At 35.7% G+C, this 21793-nt stretch overlaps 2 protein-coding genes across 2 annotated transcripts; both read right to left on the bottom strand.

Moving 5' to 3' along the window:
* Positions 1-1349: 1349 nt before the first annotated feature.
* Positions 1350-1730, bottom strand: LOC142168951 (F-box protein CPR1-like). Its single transcript, XM_075230128.1, has one exon. The coding sequence runs from the start codon at positions 1728-1730 to the stop codon at positions 1350-1352; it is 381 nt and encodes a 126-aa protein (XP_075086229.1).
* A 171-nt stretch (positions 1731-1901) lies between these two features.
* On the bottom strand, positions 1902-2432 carry LOC107822869 (F-box/kelch-repeat protein At3g06240-like). The gene has a single exon (XM_016649446.2). It carries the CDS (start codon positions 2430-2432, stop codon positions 1902-1904), a length of 531 nt encoding a protein of 176 aa, XP_016504932.1.
* Between the last annotated feature and the right edge of the window lie 19361 nt (positions 2433-21793).

The raw sequence follows: 21793 nt of genomic DNA on the forward strand, positions 1-21793 counted from the left end.
CTGTGGTATTTCTTGGGTGATGCCTCAATCTGTGAGGGGCTTATTAGAAACTTGGCAATCCCAAAGAGAACCTAGAAGGCTGAAACAGATGTGGAGAACCATTCCATTGTGCATTCTATGGACCTTATGGCTGGAAAGAAACATGGCCTGCTTTGAAGGACATAGAAATAATATTATTAGAATTAAGAATATATATTTTCATAATCTGTATTTTTGGTGTAAATGTAGCCAGTTAAGAAATCTGAATCAATTTATGGACTTTCTAGAGGTGTTAGGAGGGGGAGAATAGTTTGCTGATGTTGTAATTTGGGAATTTTTTCTGTAACTTTATTGTACCATCTTGGTACCTTATTAATAAAATTTTACCTTACCAAAAAAAAAAGGAGCCTTTTAAGGCTTTCGAGAGATAGATTGCTAGGTTTTGAGATATTAAGTAGATTTGATCCCTATTGTGACGAATTTTGTAGAATGCATTATAGCGACTAACAATTCTGAGAATATGGAACTACAGACGATTGCAAACGTGGTCCAGGTCTATTCATAAAGAAGCATAAATAATCAGTAAAGTAGATCTATTTATTTTTGAAAGTAATAAATCAGTATGATATTATTTACTCATTCTATAATTTAAATTGATAGAACCCTATCAGACAAGGGCTCAGTCCAAGTCCATTACTCTCCTGGACTACCCTCGGATTTGGTCGTTCACTCCACCCTCATGACTATTGCAGCTTTACTTCCTAAATCTCATTTTCTCGTCCAAATTGCTTGTGCTTTCATCACAATGTCTGTCAAAGTGAAACAAGATTCGGCCATTAATTCACCAAAGAAGTAAAAGAAAGAAAAAGATTGCGAGAAAGAGAAAAGAAACAGCCTGATACAAGGAAAAAGACCAAAATCGGATATTATGTCAGAACTTAACAAGACTTTATTATTCTTATTGTTCTTCTTTTAGCTCTATTAAGTATCCCCAAATGAAATGGACAATAGGTGCCGCAAAACCTGAATGTAAGACTAACCAAGCTGTTGGGATGCCCTGCCTAGAGGAAAATCATGTCTTCTAATTTCTAAACCTCTATTTAAGACAACAAATAACATATATTTACTCTAACTAGAACTTTGAAAAATAATATATTACGACTAATAACCTTTTTTCATGCAAATAGTGACAAAATAAAAAAGAGGAATGCTTAGAAGAACTTCAACCAACACAAGAAAATGTAACATATAGCTTCAAAGATATTCACTGTCTTGTTCTATATATGACTAAAAGGAAATGCAAAAGGAGAACTTCAATTATTAAAATGAAATGGGTAACAGAACTCTTACAGTTATCGACGACATGGCTGTTAGTCTTCATGGTTATCGTGTCCCCAGTCAGCAACCAACGAGGGACTAACAAGGCTTTCAACATAGATTTCTGCTTCAAAACAGCTCTCAAATTTAGTAACCTCAGGTTGTCTGATTGAATCATCCTTTGGATTGTATATCATAAACATTGACCGATACAAAAATAAAATTTCACCCTTATTTGACCGGCAAATCGGCGGTGAAAATGACATGGCAAAGGGTCGATAATGCACATGATTCCCAGGATCATCGGGACAGTAAATGATGAACATCTTTGTCCAGAATGCTTCAACTCCATAATCATTCATAACCCACACATCATAATGACATCCCTCATGGTTACAAATCACGATAAGATCACTTCCAAAAACTCCCGGCATCAAACTAAATTTGCCTTCTCCAGGGGCGAAGCTATGTTGGCCCAAAGGTGGTCAACTAACCACCCTTTGCCGAAATATTATACTACGTATAAGGTAAAATATTACTTGTTAGTAATTAAAAATAGACTTTGAACACCCTTGCATAGCCCACTGGCAATTTGAACACCCTTATTAAATTTTCTGGCTTCTCCACTTGCCTTCTCCATAATTAGGTTGCTCCACCATTCCCCATGTCTCATTTGATAAATCAAAACACATGATGTTGCATCTACTGTAGCCATTGAGCTCATGAACACTAGCAAGTGAGGTCCAATAAAGCTTCCCTTTAACAAATATACCTGAACTATTTACCATAAAGCCATCCTGAAAATTATCCACTGTTCTCCAAGAATCAGTCTTTAGGCTGTAAATTCTGATCTTAGTATCATATGAAGGAAAATCACTAAAAGTATTGAGAATAAACACAACTTTATAATCGTCATGTAACTCATCAAATCCAAAACCATATCCTGAAAAGCTATTACAATCCCTCCTCAATGTAACTTCTGAGCCAGGCAACTTCTTGGACTTCCTAATTGATGGGTTCCAAATACATAAATTATTTGGTGAAGTCTTATCAAATGGGATACACACTAGTCCAATGTTCAAACAAATTAATCCATTGGCAGAACCCACACACCAAGTAGTCTGGGATTTGCGCATGGGAGAATCCGGGTCAAATGCCTCAGTACAATCCTTGAGGTAATTATCTCCGATCCAAAGCTTAACATAACCGTGATGTGGCGATATTCTTTGTCATTAGCGGAGAACTCAGAGCTAGATATTAGAGCAAGCCATGGTTTTGAAGCACACCTGAATCAAAAAAGTGACTTAACGGGCAGCTTCGAGATCTAGTATCTCGATGATGATTGCTTGGGGAAATGGAGGAGGGATTATTGAGCTTGAATCTTTTCTTGAAGTAGATGGAATATGGACATTTCTCCTCTTTAAAGCTGTAGTTTCCATTGTAACTTCAGATTTTGCGTACGCAAGAGAGATTTTCACAGAAAACTTACCAACTTATCCTCTATTTCGCCTCTCATTTGCAGGTTTTAGGCATTATGGTTTTAGTACTCCTTTAGTTTCGCCTTCGCCATTTAAGTGTGAATGATTTTCTTCTTATAGAAATTATGTTGATTTTAAATACTATACTTCCTTTCAAATGTGCAAAAATATTGTGAAATGATGGGAGCACCTCCACTTCCTTTCCAACCAAGAGGTTGTGACGGAGCCGAGGGTCTATCGAAAATAACCTGGGATTATACTGGGTTATTGTTGACATGTAAATCAAACAACAAAATAAATGAGTAAGCATCTAGTAACCGCAATAATTACTGAAAATTAAAATCTAAAAGAAACTTTCATAATAAAATATTTTTTCAATAAATCGATGATAAAGGACATTACAAAGTGAAACAATATTAAATTTATTTACTGGTTAAATATTGAGGTGGGAATGCCAAATTGTTTCTCGTGATTAGTGGTGGCAAAATTAATAAAAAATATTTATTCATTCTGTTAAAATCAACATGTGCAGTATAATGTTGTACATAAGCAATGGTAATTGCATATAATTGATTAGTATTAGTTTAGCACTAATAGATAGTTATATGTATTATTAGAAAAAGTTAGAGTAGGGGATATATATGTAAAGGGTTACACACGTGTAAAGACAGATGAAATAAAAGAGTCAAAATATCCAGAACTTTCTTCTCTCTCTATTCTCTCATTTTTAGCTCGAAGAGCAGCTCTCTTCTCCCTTTTAATATGGTATCAGAGCCATAAATCCATGGCAATTTTCGAGCTGATTCTTCGAGGAATCTAAGATTAGTATCTATATGCTCACTCAATTTTGTCGGAGAAGTAAGAAATTAAAAGAGTTCGTCAGAAATTTGGGCGATTCACCTAGGGTTTGCGATCGATCGATCTCATAATTCGCAAATTCCGGCAAAGTGCAAGGTTTTCCTTGAAGATCGACCTTGATTCTACCTTCGATTCACTAATTCCAAGCCTCGTCGATGATGACACAACTTTGGAGACCGGGAAGGACGACAGAGAAAAGTTCACGGACATACATCCCGGGCATCCTCTATACTTACATCCCTCCGACAGTCCAGGTAGTGGTCTAATCCCTCAATAACTAACGGGATTAGAAAACTATACAGCTTGGAGTAATTCTATGCGAGTAGCTTTATTAGCCAAAAATAAGCTAGGGTTCATAGATGAAAAATGTCGGAAAAAACACTATAATGGTAATTTGGAACATGAATGGGAGAGATATAATGCTTTCGTGTTGTCCTGGATAACTAATTCAGTGTCTAAGGAACTAGCGAATGGTATAATATACTCAACCAATGCCTATAGTATTTGGACAGACCTAAAGGAAAGATTTGATAAGAAAAATCTCATTAGAGTTTATCAACTGCTCCGAGAAATTTGTACCACTAGCCAAGGAAGTTTATGAGTGTCAGAATATTACTCAAAATTGAAATGTGCATGGGATGAGTATTGGTCAATGGTACCATTGCCATGTGACTGCACAAAGCATAAGGAATATGCAGAACACATGAAACAACAAAGATTGGTACAATTTCTAATAGGTCTAAATAAAATATATGTGCAAGCAAGGAGTCAAGTGTTGTTGACTGTCCATGTTCCCACTCTCAATCAGAATACAATATGATCATGCAAGATGAAAGCCAAAGAGTGCAATCAAACATGATATCACAGGTAGCTCCAGCCTTGCAACAACTTGATTTGAATGACCCTACAGCCTTGGCTTCCATCCAAAGTAACAGGTTCAGAAAGAAGAATGGAAATAGTGTATTGCAATGTGATTACTATCATATGAAGGATCACGAGAAAGAGAATTGCTATAAGCTGGTAGGGTATCCACCTAACAACAAATTCAACAAAAGGAGAACTTTTGACAAGGGAAATTCAGGAGGAAGCATGGGACCTACAGCCAACAATGTGAGCTGTGTTGAGGAATCTGAAGGAACCAGCTCAGTAGGCAGCTTATTAGGGCCCAACAGTATACTATTTTTTACTCCAGAACAGTATAACCAACTGTTAAAGTTAATTGACAAAGAACCAACAATAACAGATGCAAGGGTAAACATGGCAGGTATAGCTGATCTCCTTAATGCATGTTACTCTGTAGGTTCTGAAACTAACGCTTGGGTCATAGATACTGGAGCTTAGAATCATATGGTTTCTAGCTTGGACCACTTAACTGAATCTCATTTTGTTGCTTCTAACTCTAGTAAAGTACATCTGCCAAATGGCAACACTACTTCAGTAACACATACAAGATCATTAATTATTTCTAATGACCTAGAACTGTATAATGTTCTTTATGTTCCTAACTTCAAATACAATCTATTATCTGTTTCAAAGCTAACTAAAGAACTGATGTGTTGTGCATTATTCTTTCCTGAATTCTGCATTTTTTAGGACCTCTACAATGGCAGGGTGAGGGGAATTGGTAAGGAGAAGGATGGACTTTACATACTTCAACCTGCCAAGATACCACCACCTATCAAAGTACCTGAAACACCTTCAACTCCTGCTTTCAGCTCTTTTATACCTTCAACAATTCCAGCCTCTACTACTCCAGTCCTAGAATCATCCAATATCTCATCAAAGTCATGCTCACATTCTTCCATTGGGCACCACAGATTTGGTCATGCTCCAGTAGCAGTATTACAAAAGATTCCTTCATTGAAGAATCGCTTGTTGAATAAAGACTCTAAATTGTACTGTTTGTCCTTTAGCAAGGCAAATTAGATTTTCTTTTCCTACTAGTACAAAGAAGAGTCTATCTCCTTTTGAACTTGTACACATGGATGTCTGGGGGTCCATATAGATAATGTACTTACAATGGATACAAGTATTTCCTTACTATTGTAGATGATTACTCTAGAATGACTTGGATCTACTTGATGAGAATGAAAAGTGATGTCTTCCTTTTAATCAAATCATTTCTCACACTTGTCAAAAATCAGTTTTCTACCAAAATTAAAATCATAAGATCAGATAATGGTCTTGAATTCTTCAATTATCAGTGTTCAACTCTTTTCTCATCAATTGGAATTTTACATCAAAGCTCTTGTGTACACACTCCACAGCAAAATGGAGTGGCAAAAAGGAAACACAAATATTTACTTGAAATGGCTAGAGCCCTTAGGTTTCAGGCTCATGTACCATTAAATTTCTAGGGGGAGTGTGTACTCACTGCAACCTTTCTTATTAATATATTACCATCTTCAGTCCTATCTGGGAAGTCTCCTTATAAGGTTTTTCATGGACATCCTCCCACACTTGACATCACTACAGTTTTTGGATGTCTTTGTTATGCAACCACCTTACATAATACTGACAAGTTTTCTCAAAGAGCCATGCCTGCTATCTTTATGGGTTATTCAACTTTTCAAAAGGATTATAGATTATACAATATCTCCAATGGAACTTTCTTTGTCGGTAGGGATGTTTCTTTCAGGGAGATATTGTTTCCATTTAAGTATCCTAAATCCACCTTTCTCCATACTCTATCTTCAAGCTCAACACCTATATTTCCTACCAGTATTCCAACTTCTACTTGTGATGATTCCTTTCCAGCTTCTATGGATCCCTTACCACCCTCAATCCCAGATCCTGATTCTCCTTCAACTTCTTCTGATCATCCCTTGTATCCATCTACCTCTTTTCATATGTCATCTCCAGTTCACTCATCTCCATCTACCTCTCATATTCCTTATCCTACTCCAACATCCTCCCCTGTCCTGTCTGCTCCTCCTACAATCTTGCCTTCAGCACCACAACACCAGGATTTGCCTCCTACTCCTATAGCTCCTTTGAGGAAATCTGGAAGGCCATCTAAAACTCCCTTGTGGCTTACAGACTTTATCCATCAGGTCAAACCTTCATCCTCCACTCCTTACTCCATCACAGATTCCATCAATTACTCTTTCTTATCCTCTTCTTATCAAACATGTTTGTTTTCCTATTCCTCCATCATTGAACCAACATCTTTCACCAAGCTGTCACTGACAACAATTGGGTACAAGCTATGAAGCTTGAGATTCAAGCTCTCACAGATAATAATACCTAGAAGTTAGTAACCTTGCCTGCAGGGAAGTCTCCCATAGGTTTTAAGTTGGTTTACAAAGTCAAATACAAAGCTGATGGGTTTGTAGAGAGGTATAAAGCAAGGCTAGTAGCGAAGGGGTTTACTCAGCAGGAGGGTCTGGATTATCATGAGACCTTTTTTCCTGTAGTAAAGATGGTCACAGTACGGAGTGTGATTGCCTTGGCAGCTCAGTGTGGTTGGCCTTTGTTCCAGATGGATGTTTATAATGCATTCCTCCAATGTGATCTTTCGGAGGAGGTTTACATGTCCTTACCACAGGGCTTTGGTAGTCAGGGGGAGACTAGAGTGTGTAGACTACTCAAGTGGTGCCAGCATGCAATGGAACCTGAAACTGACTTCAGCTCTTGTAGTTTCTGGTTTTAGCCAAAGCAAACTGGACTATTCATTGTTTACCAAAAGGAGTGGTAGGGATATAGTAATTATATTGGTATATGTAGATGATCTCCTAATTACAAGAAGTGACAATGGCCTAATACAAGATGCTAAAAGGATTCTGAATGGTAATTTCAAGATGAAATATTTAGGGGAGCTCAAATTTTTCCTTGGTATAGAGTTTGCAAGATCACACAAAGGCATTGTCATGAATCAGAGGAAATATGCTCTAGAGCTTACATCAGAATGTGGCTTAGGGGGAGCAAGACCAGTTACATTTCCACTGGATCAAAATGTGAAGCTAACTAGTGTGGAATATGACAAGTTGTTTGGGATGCAGGAGAATGACTATGAACTTGAAGACAGAAGAGTATACCAGAGGTTAATTGGCAGACTTTTATATCTGGCAATCACAAGACCAGATATCTCTTTTGCAGTCCTGACTCTAAGTCAGTTCATGAATGCACCAAAGCAATCTCATTATGAAGCAGCCCTAAGAGTAGTAAAATATGTGAAAGACTGCCCAGGGAAAAGTCTGCTAATGAGTAGCAAACAAAGCGGCAAGGTTATTGCATTTTGTGATGCTGATTGGGCATCGTGCCCAGTGACCAGAAAATCAGTAACAGGCTATTGCATAAAACTTGGAGATTCAATGATCTCCTGAAAATCCAAGAAGCATAGTACAATTTCAAGAAGCTCAGCAGAAGCATAATACAGGAGTATGGCCACACTGTAGCAGAGTTGGTATGGTTGCAGGGATTGCTTGAAGAGTTGGGTATGAAAGTTGATTTGCCCGTGGAGTTATATTGTGATAATAAAGCAGCACTGCAGATTGCATCAAATCCTATATATCATGAACGTACAAAGCATATATAAATTGACTGTCATTTTATTAGAGAAAAATTGCAAACAGGGATGATAAAACCAACACATGTGTCCAGCAAGGAGCAGATAGCAGATATATTGACCAAGGCACTTGGGAAGCACCTGCACAGTGAAATGGTTAGCAAGTTGGGTATGATAAATATTTTTCATCACCCAACTTGAGGGGGAGTGTTGAAATCAACATGTGCAGTATAATGTTGTACATAAGCAATGGTAGTTGTACATAATTGATTAGTATTAGTTTAGCACTAATAGATAGTTATATGTACTGTTAGAAAAAGTTAGAGTAGGGGATATATATGTAAAGGGTTACACACGTGTAAAGACAGATGAAATAATAGAGTTAAAATATCGAGAACTTTCTTCTCTCTCTGTTCTCTCATTCTTCTTCTCCCTTTCAATGCATTCATATTATCTACTAAAAAATGATTTGGATAATGAGCTTTTAAAAATGGGTCAAATATAAATAAGGACATATTATCCACTTAGAAAATAGATAACAAATGTGTTTAACTTTTACATTTGTAAAGACTCAAATTAGGGGTTACTCAAGTTTTGGAGACTAAAAATTTTCCCAAAAGTAATTATATATGGATATCGATATTATTCACCGGTTAATCTATTTTCTATCAATTTTAAATATGAATCGAATCGGATAATTTATCCATTTTTGAATTACTCATTTTTCACCGTCCATATCCGACCCGACCTCCTTTGCCACCCCTAGTCATAATTTTTCCTCTAGGTTGGAATACTTTTTTATGTTTCTATTGTTGAGATGATGTCCGTGTTAGAGAGATTTTAGTGATAAAAGATTAGCTTTTTATCATTGATAAAGTTTATCCAAGATTTTTAATATTTTTAATTTTGGTTCCTTATTAAACAGATTACTGTTAACATTTTTCGGTGGTTGGTCAGTTGGTATATGCGGCTGTGTTTGATTGTTTGAAGTGTAACAAATAATAGTACCTTTTAAAGCCAATTTCACTTTCAAAAAAAAGTGTAAATTACAGACCAATCTTTACTTACACATGTAAAATCAATTAATTTTAATTTATTTATTTATTCTATATCTTTTCTTCTTATTTTATTTCTTTTCTTTTCTTTCCTATTTCACCTCATCAGAAAACTGTTGAAGCTCACTCCCGCCCCTTCATGCCAACTAAAAGGATCTCCAAATATTTGAGTTTCAACTTGATAAAATAGTTTTTAAGTCATTCGTGATGATTCTTGGCTAAGTAATACTGAAAAAGAGGATGGATTGGGAGGAGAGAGATGAATGAAAGAGGTTGAAGGCTGACCGGAAAAATAGAAGCTTGCCGGAAAAAATTTCCTGCCAATATCTGTTTTGATATTCGAGACCTGGAAATTGCGGCCAATATCATCTAAAAAAGATTCATTTGATAATTGTTGTTCAGATTCTCCGTTACTAGGTTTAAAGTGTTTGGTTATGGCAGTCACATAGAAGAATTAATGGAATGACGAAGAAAATTTTATAAAGAAAGGGTGTATGTGATGACAAAAAAATAAAGGAGAGGAGGGGGCGTGTAAAAAATGCTAATCAAAATAAAATTTTGATATTCAGTGGGCGTTTGGACATAAGAATTGTAAAATTTCAAAATATGGAGAAATTTTTTTTAAAGTAAAAATAGTATTTGAAATTTAGAGTTGTGTTTGGACATGAATATAATTTTGGGTTGTTTTTGAAGTTTTGTGAGTAAAAATTTTAAAAAATAGCCTTTTGGAGTTTTTCAAAATTCAAAAATTTTCAAAATATATCTTCAAATGAAAATTAAAAATTTTATGAACAAACGCTGATTTAAAAAAAAAGTGAAACTTTTTTGGAAAAAGAAAAAAATTTCTTATGTCCAAACGGGCTCTTATTTTCGCCTCCCACTCTCTTAAGAGTGTTTTCTACACCATATGGGCTTAAAATGTGTTATTTATTATACTCTCTCTGTTCACTTTTACTTGTCCAGTATTTTAAAAATAGATTTTTATTTTTACTTGTCACTTTTAGCATATCAAGAGAAGACAATTTATTTTTTTCTGTTATATCCACAATATTAATTACTCGTTTCAAATAATTTTCTCAAATCCATTAAAAACATGCATCAATTAATATGGGTATCATGATAAATTATGCACTTTATTTATTATTTTTTAAGGGGTGTGCAAAGTCCATAGTGGACAAGTAAAAGTGAACGGAGGGAGTACTTCAAATATAATCAAGGGGTCATAAGACGAGTAAAAGATAAAGGATGCATCTTAAAAAATCGTTAATAGCGCTTTCCGGACCGAGTCAGAATTTTTTATTATAAAGGACAGGCAAAGCTCGAAGGCGAATTCATTAATAGGGCATTTCTTCTTGTAACCGCCTTTCCTATCAAAAAGCTTGTCATTGAGGTTTTTATCACGACCCGAAATTTTCACCTTCGGGACCGTGATGGCGCCTAACATTTCACTTGTTAGGCAAGCCAACGTTAGAATATAATTAGCCATTTTAACAAAAAAATTAAATTAATTAATAACAAAAAAATAAATGCGGAAATAAAGTCTGAAATAAAGTGAATAATCCATAATAATCGCGATATCTAAATACCATCCCAAAATTAAAGTCACAAGTGCACGAGCTTCTAGAATAATACAAATAAAGGTCTGAATAAAATTCAAGCTGTTTGAAATATAATACACAACTGAGATAATATAGAAGGGGACTTCAGAACTGCGAACGTTGTGCAGTTATACCTCAAGTCTCCACTGATAGCTGTATCCGGGCAAATCTACAGTATGTCGTTGGGACAAACTCCGAAATATGCACAAAAAGTGCAGAGTGTAGTATCAGTACAACCGACCCCATGTACTGGTAAGTGTCGTGCCTAACGTCGACGAAGTAGTGACGAGGCTAAGGCAGGTCACATACATTAACCTGTACGCAATAATAATAATAACAACAATAATAGAAATAAAACAGGTATCTCTTTTCAACAATTGAAACCAACTCGGCAGTCATAACCAATTATTATTTCAATCAGTTTCTGTTGCGGCGTGCAACCCGATCCCACAATATATTCACATTCAATTCGATTGCGGCGTGCAACCCGATCCTCCAATATATTCATTTCAATTAATTCTGTTGCGGCGTGCAACCCGTTCCTCCATTATATTCATTTCAATCAATTCTGTTGCGGTGTGCAACCCGCCCCAATAATATTCCTCAATAAATTTTTGTTGCATCGTGCAACCCGCTCCAACAATATAAACTTTAAATAAATCCGTTGCGGCGTGCAACCTGATCTCCCAATATAAACTTTAAACAATTTTGTTGCGGCGTGCAACCCGATCCCCCCATATTTTTTAACAACTCTTAAATGTAATAAAAATACTCCAATAAATACCACGTTCAATGAGAAACTATTAAGCATCAAGGCATACAATAATTATAATTCATTTATGAAACAAACAATGACAAGTAGCAATTAATTATAGAAATTAGGGAGAAAATAGGCAGTATAATATTTAATATGCTAAATGTCAAGTAGCAATTAAGTCACATAAATCAAATAAGTATGTAGAAATTATTGTAGAAATTCTAGAATTGATATTTGACAAGGAATATGAGATAAATAATTATTATAATAATTAATTTGTGTGCTAAATAATTTAAGATGTTAAAATAATTAAGCAAACAATTAATTTGACAAAGTATAGGCACTCGTCACCTTGCCTATACATCGTTACACATGAAATTCACATAGCAAATAATTCAAGGGTTATATTCCCTCAAGTCAAGGTTAACCACGACACTTACCTCGCTATGCAACCAAATTCATGAATCCAATAAACTTTTATCTCGCGAATTAGTGTCTGAAACCCTCAAATCTAGTCATAAACAATTCAATATACTCAATACAATTCGTAGGAATTAATTTCATATGAATTTACTAATTTTTCGGATTAAAATCCAAAATTCATTTTAAAAATATCAGTGGGGCCCACGTCTCGAATCTCGGAAAAACTTACGAAATTCGAACAACCGTTACGAGATGAGTCCAACCATACAAAAATTATCAAATTTCGAAGTCAAATGAACCTTCAAATCTTAAATTAAAGTCTTTGAAGATTTCTACCATTTTCAACTCAATCTTTACCCATTTGAACTCAAAAATCTTCCCACAAACCTTATTGGTATAAGCATATATAAATAATACTCTTACACCCAAGAATCATACTCCTAATCAACCATATTGTCTCCAAATCCGAAATTGAAAAACTAGTGTATGAAACCTTACCTCTTAGATGAAGAACTTGAGAAATTTCTTGTTGGATTTCAAGGCTTGAGCAAGATTTGATGAACAAGACACTTGAGCTTCTTCCTCTCTCTAGAACACTCTCACTTCTTTCTAAAAATATCAGGTTTTAGCTCAAAAATGACTTAATCCCTCCCCCTATCCGGCTTGGGGGTATTAAATAAGCTCCTACGTGCGCGTCCGCGCACCTGGGCAAGTGGCCGCGCACCCGAGGCAGAAAGTCTCAAATATGCGCGGCCGCGCATCCAGACGCGCATATGACACATGTCCAGTAAAATGGCCATAACTTTCTGTATACATATCCAAATGATGAACGGTTTGAAGCGTTAGAAACTAGACTCGAAGATCTTTCATTTGATAGTATTTCCATCACATAACTCCTTATATATATGTAGATATTCTCGTCCAAAATGTTTTCTTGTGCGTACTCACTTGGAACTTTAGTCTATTATGAAATTTTCCAACTTGGCTTAGACTTAGGACTTTTCTTAGACCTCATATCACTTATAATATGACTCGTACACTTATTATCATATCCAATAGGTGTCCATCATGTTAATAGTCCTCGAATGAGAAGTAGAGTCCGCCCCCAAATACATAACATAACTTATCTCTTCTTTTGCACATTTCAATTTCTCGAATTTTACTAACTCCCAAAATTTCCAAAAATTTCTCCAAAGTTTCCTTTGTAACTAGGCCTATCCACCTGCCAGAGAATCCCAAAAACCAATCCTAACAACACATACATTATCCAATCAATATAACATAACATGAAAACAATACTAACATGCCTCATAAGAAATATATTTCTAGAAAATAAACGACATTAACATCAACTATTCCGGTGATACGTAACTGTAACGACCCAACCGGTCATTTTGAGTATTACAACATCGTTTCCCCATTTACTGCTCAAATTAGGCTTTATAGTTGTTGTGTGACTTGCCGGGGTAATTGGTTCGGGTACGGTGAGGTTTTGGAATGAATTTGAACACTTAGTTTCAAAGTTTAAAGCTTAAGTTAAAACAGTGACCGGATATCGACTTATGTGTAAACGACTTCGGAATTTAATTTTGATGATTCCAATAGCTCCGTATGGTAATTTTGGACTTAGGAGCGTGTCCAGAAAATTATTTGGAGGTCCGTAGTGGAATTAGGCTTGAAATGCCGAAAGTTAAATTTTTGGGAAGTTTGATCGGGGGGTTGACTTTTTGATATCGAGGTCGGAATCCGATTCTGAAAATTGGAATAGATTCGTTATATCATTTATGACTTGTGTGCAAAATTTGAAGTCATTACGGATTGATTTGATGTATTTCGGCACAAGATATAGAATTTGAAAGTTCAAAGTTTATTAGGCTTGAATTGAGGTATGATTCGTAGTTTTAGCATTGTTTGAGGTGATTCGAGGCTTCGACTAAGTTTGTATGATATTATAGGACTTGTTGGTATATTTGGTTGAGGTCCCGAGAGGCTCGGGTGAGTTTTGGGGTGGTTTCGGACCATTTCTAGGCCATTTTTAGTTGCTCATTTCTACCTACAGAGGTGTGCATCGTGATCGCAAATATTTGGTCGCGTTCGCGAAGAGAAAACAGCAGTTTGGAACCTTGTGAATCGCGATCGCGGAAGCTCTTTCGCGATCGCGTAGAACAAAATCTATGTTGCACTGACCCGATTTTGGAAGCTTATATCTCACACTCTATAAGGAATTTAGAGATGATCCAAAAATAAAAGTTGTAGCCCTTGATATCTTGTTTTCAGCAATGTAAACCATTTATAATTTGGAGTTGTATACAAAAATTTATGGTAGATATACTATAGGCTATCCGGGAAGAGTTTGGAAATCTCCGTTGCACATGGCTGATTTTGGAAGCTTATATCTAGAAATCTGTAAAGAATTTGGGAGATGAAAAATAAATAAAAGTTATAGCCCTTGATGTCTAGTTTTCAGAAAGTTAAACTATTTGCAACTTGGAGTTTTGCACAAAAAGTTATGACCATTATACTAGAGGCTGTCTCGAAGTATTGGGAATTTGTTCTTCGCGATCGCGAAAGGCAAATTTTGGGCTGAAAATTTTTGTGCTTCGCGACCGCGAAGCATTTTCCGCGATCGCGAAGTGTAAATGCCTGGACAAAAGATATATTTTGAGGTTTCGGCCATTTTAACACATTTGGAGCTATGGAGCTCGGATTGAAGCGATTTTTAGGCGATTTTCACCATATGTATTGGGGTAAGTGATTCTAACTCGGTTTTGGTTAAATTACACGATTTTATTATTGTTTTTATCAACAAATTAGTGTTTTGGGTTGAAAATAGTAGAAAATTTATAGACTTTAATTGAGAATTTGAAGGCCAAGTTGTGGTCGAATTTGAGTAATTTTGGTATAATTGGACTCGTGGTTAAATGCGGGTTCGGATTTTGTGAGTTTCGTCGGATTCCGAGACGTGAGCACTACGGGCGATTTTTGAACTAAATTTCGGATTTTGATGAAAAATTAGCATTTTCTTATGGAATTAATTCCAATAAATTTTATTGACTGAATCAAATTAATTGTGACTAGATTCGAGCCATTTGGAAGTTGATACGCGCAGAATGAAATTTCTGGAGCATTGCTTAGCTTGCTCGACATTAGATTTGGCTTGTTCGAGGTAAGTAACTCTTCTAATCTTGGAGTTGAGGGTATGAACCATGAATATATGTATTTTGTGAATTGTTGGGAGGTGACGCACATGCTAGATAACGGGCGTGTGGGCATGCACTATAAAAATTATGACATAATTATTTCTGTGGAATTTTATAGTTAAAAAATCTTGGAATTTTTCATGCAGTTTTATGTGTTAAAGAAATTGAGCTGAAAAGTATATTAAAAATCATGTTGAGGCTATGTGCCAGTATTATTGGGACCCACAGAGGTCATATTGCTGTAAATTATTGTGTTAAATTGAAAATTCATACTCAGTCATATTCATTTCATTGCATATCATATCTCAGTCTCTGTTGTTATTTATTGATACAACATATCATCATTTTGGGCTATTTTTATGACATTGTGAGCCCGAGAGACTGGAGAGGTTGATGACTGAGTGAGGCCGAGGGCCTGATTTGTGAGGATATTTATGGGATTGGGTTGCACGCCGCAGCAAGCCATGTTGGCTTTATATATATTATTATTGCACGTGAGTTGGCCGTGCGGATCTTTATATTATTATTGCACGTGAGTTGGCCGTGCAGATCTTTATATTATTATTGCACATGAGTTGATCGTGTAGCACGTGAGTTGGCCGTGCGGATCCTTATATTATTATTGTACGTGAGTTGGCCGTGCGGATCCTTATATTATTATTTCACGTGAGTTGGCCGTACGGATCCTTATATTATTATTGCACGTGAGTTGGTCGTGCAGCACGTGAGTTGGTCGTGCGGATCCAGATATTTATATTATGGAACGTGAGTTATCCGTGCAGCACGTGAGTTGTCCGTGCTTATAGCGCTTGGGCTGTAGGAGCCCCTCATGAGTCTGTACACCCCAGTGAGCGCAGTCGACTATAAATAGGGATCGGGCTGCATGCCGCAGCAGGTATTGTATAGCGCTGAGTGATTGAGTGTGCTGAGCACAGTGAGAGAGAATGCGAGACAATGAGATTGAGTACTCTAAGAGTGTGAGTACATGAGTGCAATCTCTGAGATATATTGCATTGACATGCACACATGACATATATGCATAGAGATGTGTTTTCCTCATGATGTACAGTATCACATTATTCATGATTTCTCACACATTTTGACAGATGGGCATAGTGATGCATTTGTTTTACACGAGTTATCCGGAAGGAAAATGAAATATATTGTTTATTATTGAAAAGATTTTTGGAAAAATTTATTGTTTTCAAACTATTCATATTATTGGCAACTTCGGCAAAAGATTTGAGTTTTTACTGATGGATTTGAAAGGAAGAACTATTATTTTTGAAATCATGATTTGGCTGAGCATTTTATCTCTGAGTTACTTCTGGTATTATTTGCTTATTGTTGTTATGGACTGTTGTGGACTATTGGTTTTGGACCCAACCTTGGTGGAAGTTCGTTACTACTTTCAACCTACGGTTAGGTTTGTTACTTACTCAGTACATGGGGTCGGTTGTACTAATACTACACTTTTGCACATTTTGTGCAGATGTTGGTTGTTGTTGTTGTTGTGCTCGATGGTTGCGGGATTTAAAAATGTACCTGCGTTCCTGTTGTAGCTGTCTCTTGTTTAGGGTAGACTTAGATTTATAAAAGCTCTGCTTATGTATTATTCAAACAGACTATGTATTTATTTCATTTACGCTTTGTATACTCTATTCTTAGAAACTCATGATTTGTACTACCAGTTCTTGGGAAAATGTATTGGTTTTTGATATTTTCTTTTAAATAATTGCCATTGTAATTGAATAGTTGGTAATTGGCTTACCTAACGGATTGGGTTAGGTGTCATCACGACTAGTTGGATTTTTGGGTCGTGATAATAACTCATAACAGGTAAGCTCCCAACATCTTCATAAAACACAGAAATAAATATTTAAATTAAAGATGACATTTTTGGGTCATCACAATTTTTCACTACAAACTGATGAAGGTAAGGGTTTTAGTTAATTATCAACAAGATAGCCAAATCAAATCAAGAACCTGACATTAATATTGATAGAGACATCATACTATGGTATATCTCTTTCATCCCATCTCATCCTTTTTTCAACAAAAATTTGAGACAGGTCTTTAAGATGTTGAGAATGATGTTATCTAAGGTTAGGTAAACTTGAATTAAGATTTAACTGGACCTAGTGTAGATAGTTAACTGGCTAATTATTGTTAAGTATAGCTTGTTTAACCTAGTGTAGATAGTTAACTGGCTAATTATTGTTAAGTATAGCTTGTTTAACCAAGTTGCTTTCTCCGGGGTCAAAAGCATTTTCTTAAAAGAAATTTTTTTTAAGTTAAAGTATTTGATCAAATTTTTATAAGAAAAAAAAATGTACTTTTGAGTAATAGTTTTTGAAAAACAGAAAAAAGTAGCTACTCTTCAAAAATACTTTTGAAAAAAATATACTTAGAAATACTTTTTAAAAGCTTGGCAAACACTATTATTGCTGAAAAGTACTTTTCAAATTAATTAGCCAAACACAAATTACTTTTCACCAAAATACTTTTTAAAAAAGTAATTTTCAAAAGAATCTTATTTTAAAAGTTTGGCCTAACAAGCTAAGTATTAGTTAGGTGGTTAATAGCCTGTTTGGTCAATCTTCTAAAATCAGCTTATTTTGAAAGTGTTTTTCTCATAAGTATTTTTCAAAAAAGTACTTTTGGTGAGAAGCAGTTTGTGTTTGGCTAATTAATTTAAAAAATATTTTTGAGCAGTAATTAGTGTTTGGCCAAACTTTTAAAAACTGTTTATTTTTCTCAAAAGTGCTTATCAGAAAAGTACTTTTTGAAGAGAAGTTACTTTTTTCTGTTTCTCAAAAACTGTTGTTGCTTCTATTCAAAAATATTTTTTTCCTTCTAATAACTTTAATTTTTTTTAAAAAATACTTTCGACAAAAAAAAAAAACTTTTGGTCCCAAAAAAATAAAAAAAAGTCTGGCCAACGGACTATAAGAGCGGTGGTTAGATTGTGTAGGCTCATAATTAGTTACACACGTTTAATTTGTAAATAGATACGTGTTGGATTATTAATGAAGTTGAGCTCTTTCTTTTTTTTCAATTCTTATCTTAGCTTACACTATACGCTCCTCTTTTTTTCCTCATCTTCTCACTCAAACCTATATTGCAGACAAAAATTCAATTCCAAGATACACTGAGAATATGAGCCAGATCTATGCAGTTTAATATAAGACGCAAGATTAAATGAACATTTATTTTTCCTCTCTTTCTGATTCTGAAGAAACTTAAGCTTACTCTCAATATATGTCTAACCACTTGAAATAATTTCACTGATTCATTTGAAAAATAAAATTATTTTTCTGATTTACTCTTAAGAGATAGAAAGATCAAAGATGTGTTTTCCCTTGTTATGCACGATATTATTGTTGTGTAGAAGTAATTATTGACCAAAGTCTGAAACAACTTGATACTAGTACGAGCGATATTAACTAGCAAATATCTATTCCAATACTCTTGAAGGTTTTAGAAGGTAAAAGTTTGCACGTACTTGATATTTACACGAAGCAAATGAATATATGGCACTTATTATTAATATAAATTATTTATTAGTTAATCATAGTTAATTGATATGTATATACACTTTAATTTGTAACTTTTATGGTTAAACTATTTGGTTTAATATAAACATCATGAGCGGGCAAGTACTTATCATTTAAAAATTCATTGAAATGCAGCCGCAATATTTGATTTAAATTGAAAAGAAGAAGAAAATTTTGAAGTTAAAGTCGAAAAAATATACTCCATTTATTTTAATATATGTGAACCTATTTGATTGGGCATTAAATTTTATGTGGTCTTAAATATGACACAATAGTTGTTGGTTGTAAGACTTTGAAAATTTATGGTTTTCAAATGCAACTATAAATCATCCCTTGTTGGGAGGCTAGCTTTGCTGCTTTTTTTTATTTTTATTATTTTTTATTATGTTATTTCTGTAGAGTTTGTTTTCATTTTGTAGGATTATGAGCATGGGAAGCAAGGTCATACGATATGTGCAAAAGCGAGCTAGATGGTTAGAACTAAGTGTAGGGTGCCCATATAGGACCATGAATTGGAGAAGTCTGAGTACTTCACGAGCTACTATTGCTTCGGCTTTTGGCCTTTCAGAGATTTTTTGTCCACTCTCGTTATTTTTATTTTATTTGTGCATTGGGGTATGACGACCCGGCCATACGTTTTAAGTATTGTAGCCTCGTTTTCCCATTTATCGTTTCTTCTATGTTCATTTGTGGTTTAGTGACTTGCCGGGGGTGATTGATTTGGTTCCGGGGATGATTCGCAATGAATTGATATACTTAGTCCCAAGGTTGGAGGCTTAAGTTGTTACAGTTGACCGGAGTTTAACTTTTGAATAGACGACTCTATAATGTATTTTTGACAGTTCTGATAGCTTCGTATGGTGATTTTGGACTTAGAAGTATGTCCGGATATTGATTTCAGGTTTGTAGGTCGTTTTGGCTTGAATTGGCGTAAATTGAAAAGTTGAAGGTTTGGATGGTTGAGAGTTTTGACAGAGAGTTGACTTTGTTGATATCGAGTTCGAATTTCAGTTTTGGGAGTTGGAGTAGGTCTGTTGTGTCATTTTATGACCTGTGTGCAAAATTTGAGGTCAATCGAAGTTGGTTTGGTATGATTCGGCATTGGTTTTGGAAGTTGGAAGTTCATTAGTTCATTAAGCTTGAATTGGGGTGTGATTCGTGATTTCGATGTTGTTTGATGTGATTTGAGGCTTCGACTAAGTTCTTATCATGTTTTAGGACCTGTTGGTATGTTTGGCTGGGGTCCCGGGGGCCCCGGGTGTAATTCGGATGAAGTTCGGCTTCATATTATTCTCAAAAAATTACTGATCTGGTATATGGTGCATTCGTCTTCGCGTTCGCGACACAGGGTCCGTGTTCGCGTAGTGTTATTGATGGCAGGTGGGTTTTTGCTCTTAGCGTTCGCAACACAAGGGTCGCGTTCATGAAGGCTTGAGGAGGCTGTCATCGCGATCGCGAGCAGGACTCGTGCTCGCGTAGAAGGAAGACCGGTTTTGGGCATCAGGCATTTACCCTTCACGTTCGTGGGAGAGGGATCGTGTTTGGGTAGGTATGGGATCAACGGTCATCGCGTTCGCGACAGGGTCATCGCGTTCGCGAATGAGGAATTGGCAGCTGGGGAGATTTGTACTTCGCGAACGCGAGGAACAAGCTCTGATTTGGGAGATTTTGAAGGGGATTTTTAAAATTTGGATCGAGGTAAGTATTTTTGACTCGAATTTGTTAATATTTCATGAATTTATCTTTGTTTTGGCATCTAAATAGTGAATTAAAGTGAAGAAATGAGGAATTTTGTGGAAACCTTTTTAAAATGAAAAATAGAGGTTTGGAAGTTGATTTGAGGTCGGAATTGAATAATTTTGGTATGGTTGGACTCGTAATTGAATAGGTGTTCAGGTTTTGTAAATTTTGGCAGGTTTCGAGATGCGGGCTTGGGGTTGACTTTTTTTATTTTGGTTAAATATCTTAGCTTTATCGTATTGAATCGATTCCTATAGCTTGTATTGATTGTATTAAGTTGTTTGTGACTAGATTCGAGTAGTTCGGAGGCCGATTCGCGAGGCAAGGGCTTTGTTAGAGTAGTAAGTTACGCGTTTTGAGGTAAGTAATATTTCTAAACTTTGAATTGAGGGTAATTATCCCCAAAAAATGTGTTATTTATGTTGTGTTCGGGTGACGCACATGCTAGGTGATAGACTTATAGACGTGCACCGTGGTAACCATGATCCGGGTGGATTTTTGTACTGAGTTACTATCAAGTCTTGTTTTATCTATGTAATCCCTACTTATTAGACTAATTGAAGTGTGATTCATGTTAGAAATCATGTTAGGCTATGTGCTTATTCGGTTGTAACTTAATGAGGTTATTTCTACTATTTTTGAGTTATTTGCTTTAACTACAATTACGTACTAAGTCATGATTCTTCATTTGCATATCACATCTCAGTCTCTGTTATCATTCACTGTTACATTACATGTTATCATTGTTTGGGTTGAGTGGTACGAGATGTGTGAGCCCTTGAGACTTGAGATATTGATGACTGAGTGGGCTCGAGAGCCGGATTGTGAGTGTTATTGTGGATCGAGCTGCACGCACAGCATGCCTTACTGGCTTATTTATTATTGTGGAGCGGACTGCATGCCACAACAGGCCTTATATTAGCTTTTGGGCAGGATCCGCCCTCCGAAGTCTGACATACCAGCAGTGAGCACATGCATAATGATATATATATATACACGTGCTTTGGCGAGGGGCATTGATTCCAGGCACCCGTACAATGCTGAGTAATTATGTGTGCATTTGGCAAACAGATTGAGTATTTTTGAGATAATGAGTACTCGGGGATGTAAGTGATGATGATGAACAAAAATGGTTGTTGCATATGAATATAGAAGCCCCATAAACTCAACATTTAATGCACATGTAAGTGATGATGATGAACACCTTACAAATGGGGATTGGGCTAATGTTAAAATACTTGTAGATTTTTTAGAAAAATTTCATATTGCTACAAATGAATTTTCTGGGCAATATTATCATACTATTTCTAACTGTTTAGTTTAT

This window comes from Nicotiana tabacum, chromosome 14 (genome assembly GCF_000715075.1).
Source record: "Nicotiana tabacum cultivar K326 chromosome 14, ASM71507v2, whole genome shotgun sequence".
NCBI lineage: Eukaryota > Viridiplantae > Streptophyta > Magnoliopsida > Solanales > Solanaceae > Nicotiana > Nicotiana tabacum.

Bases quoted from the DNA above. Each gene is read 5' to 3' on its own strand.
- LOC142168951 (XM_075230128.1), bottom strand. From the start codon at position 1,730: ATGCCGGGAGTTTTTGGAAGTGATCTTATCGTGATTTGTAACCATGAG.
- LOC107822869 (XM_016649446.2), bottom strand. From the start codon at position 2,432: ATGCGCAAATCCCAGACTACTTGGTGTGTGGGTTCTGCCAATGGATTA.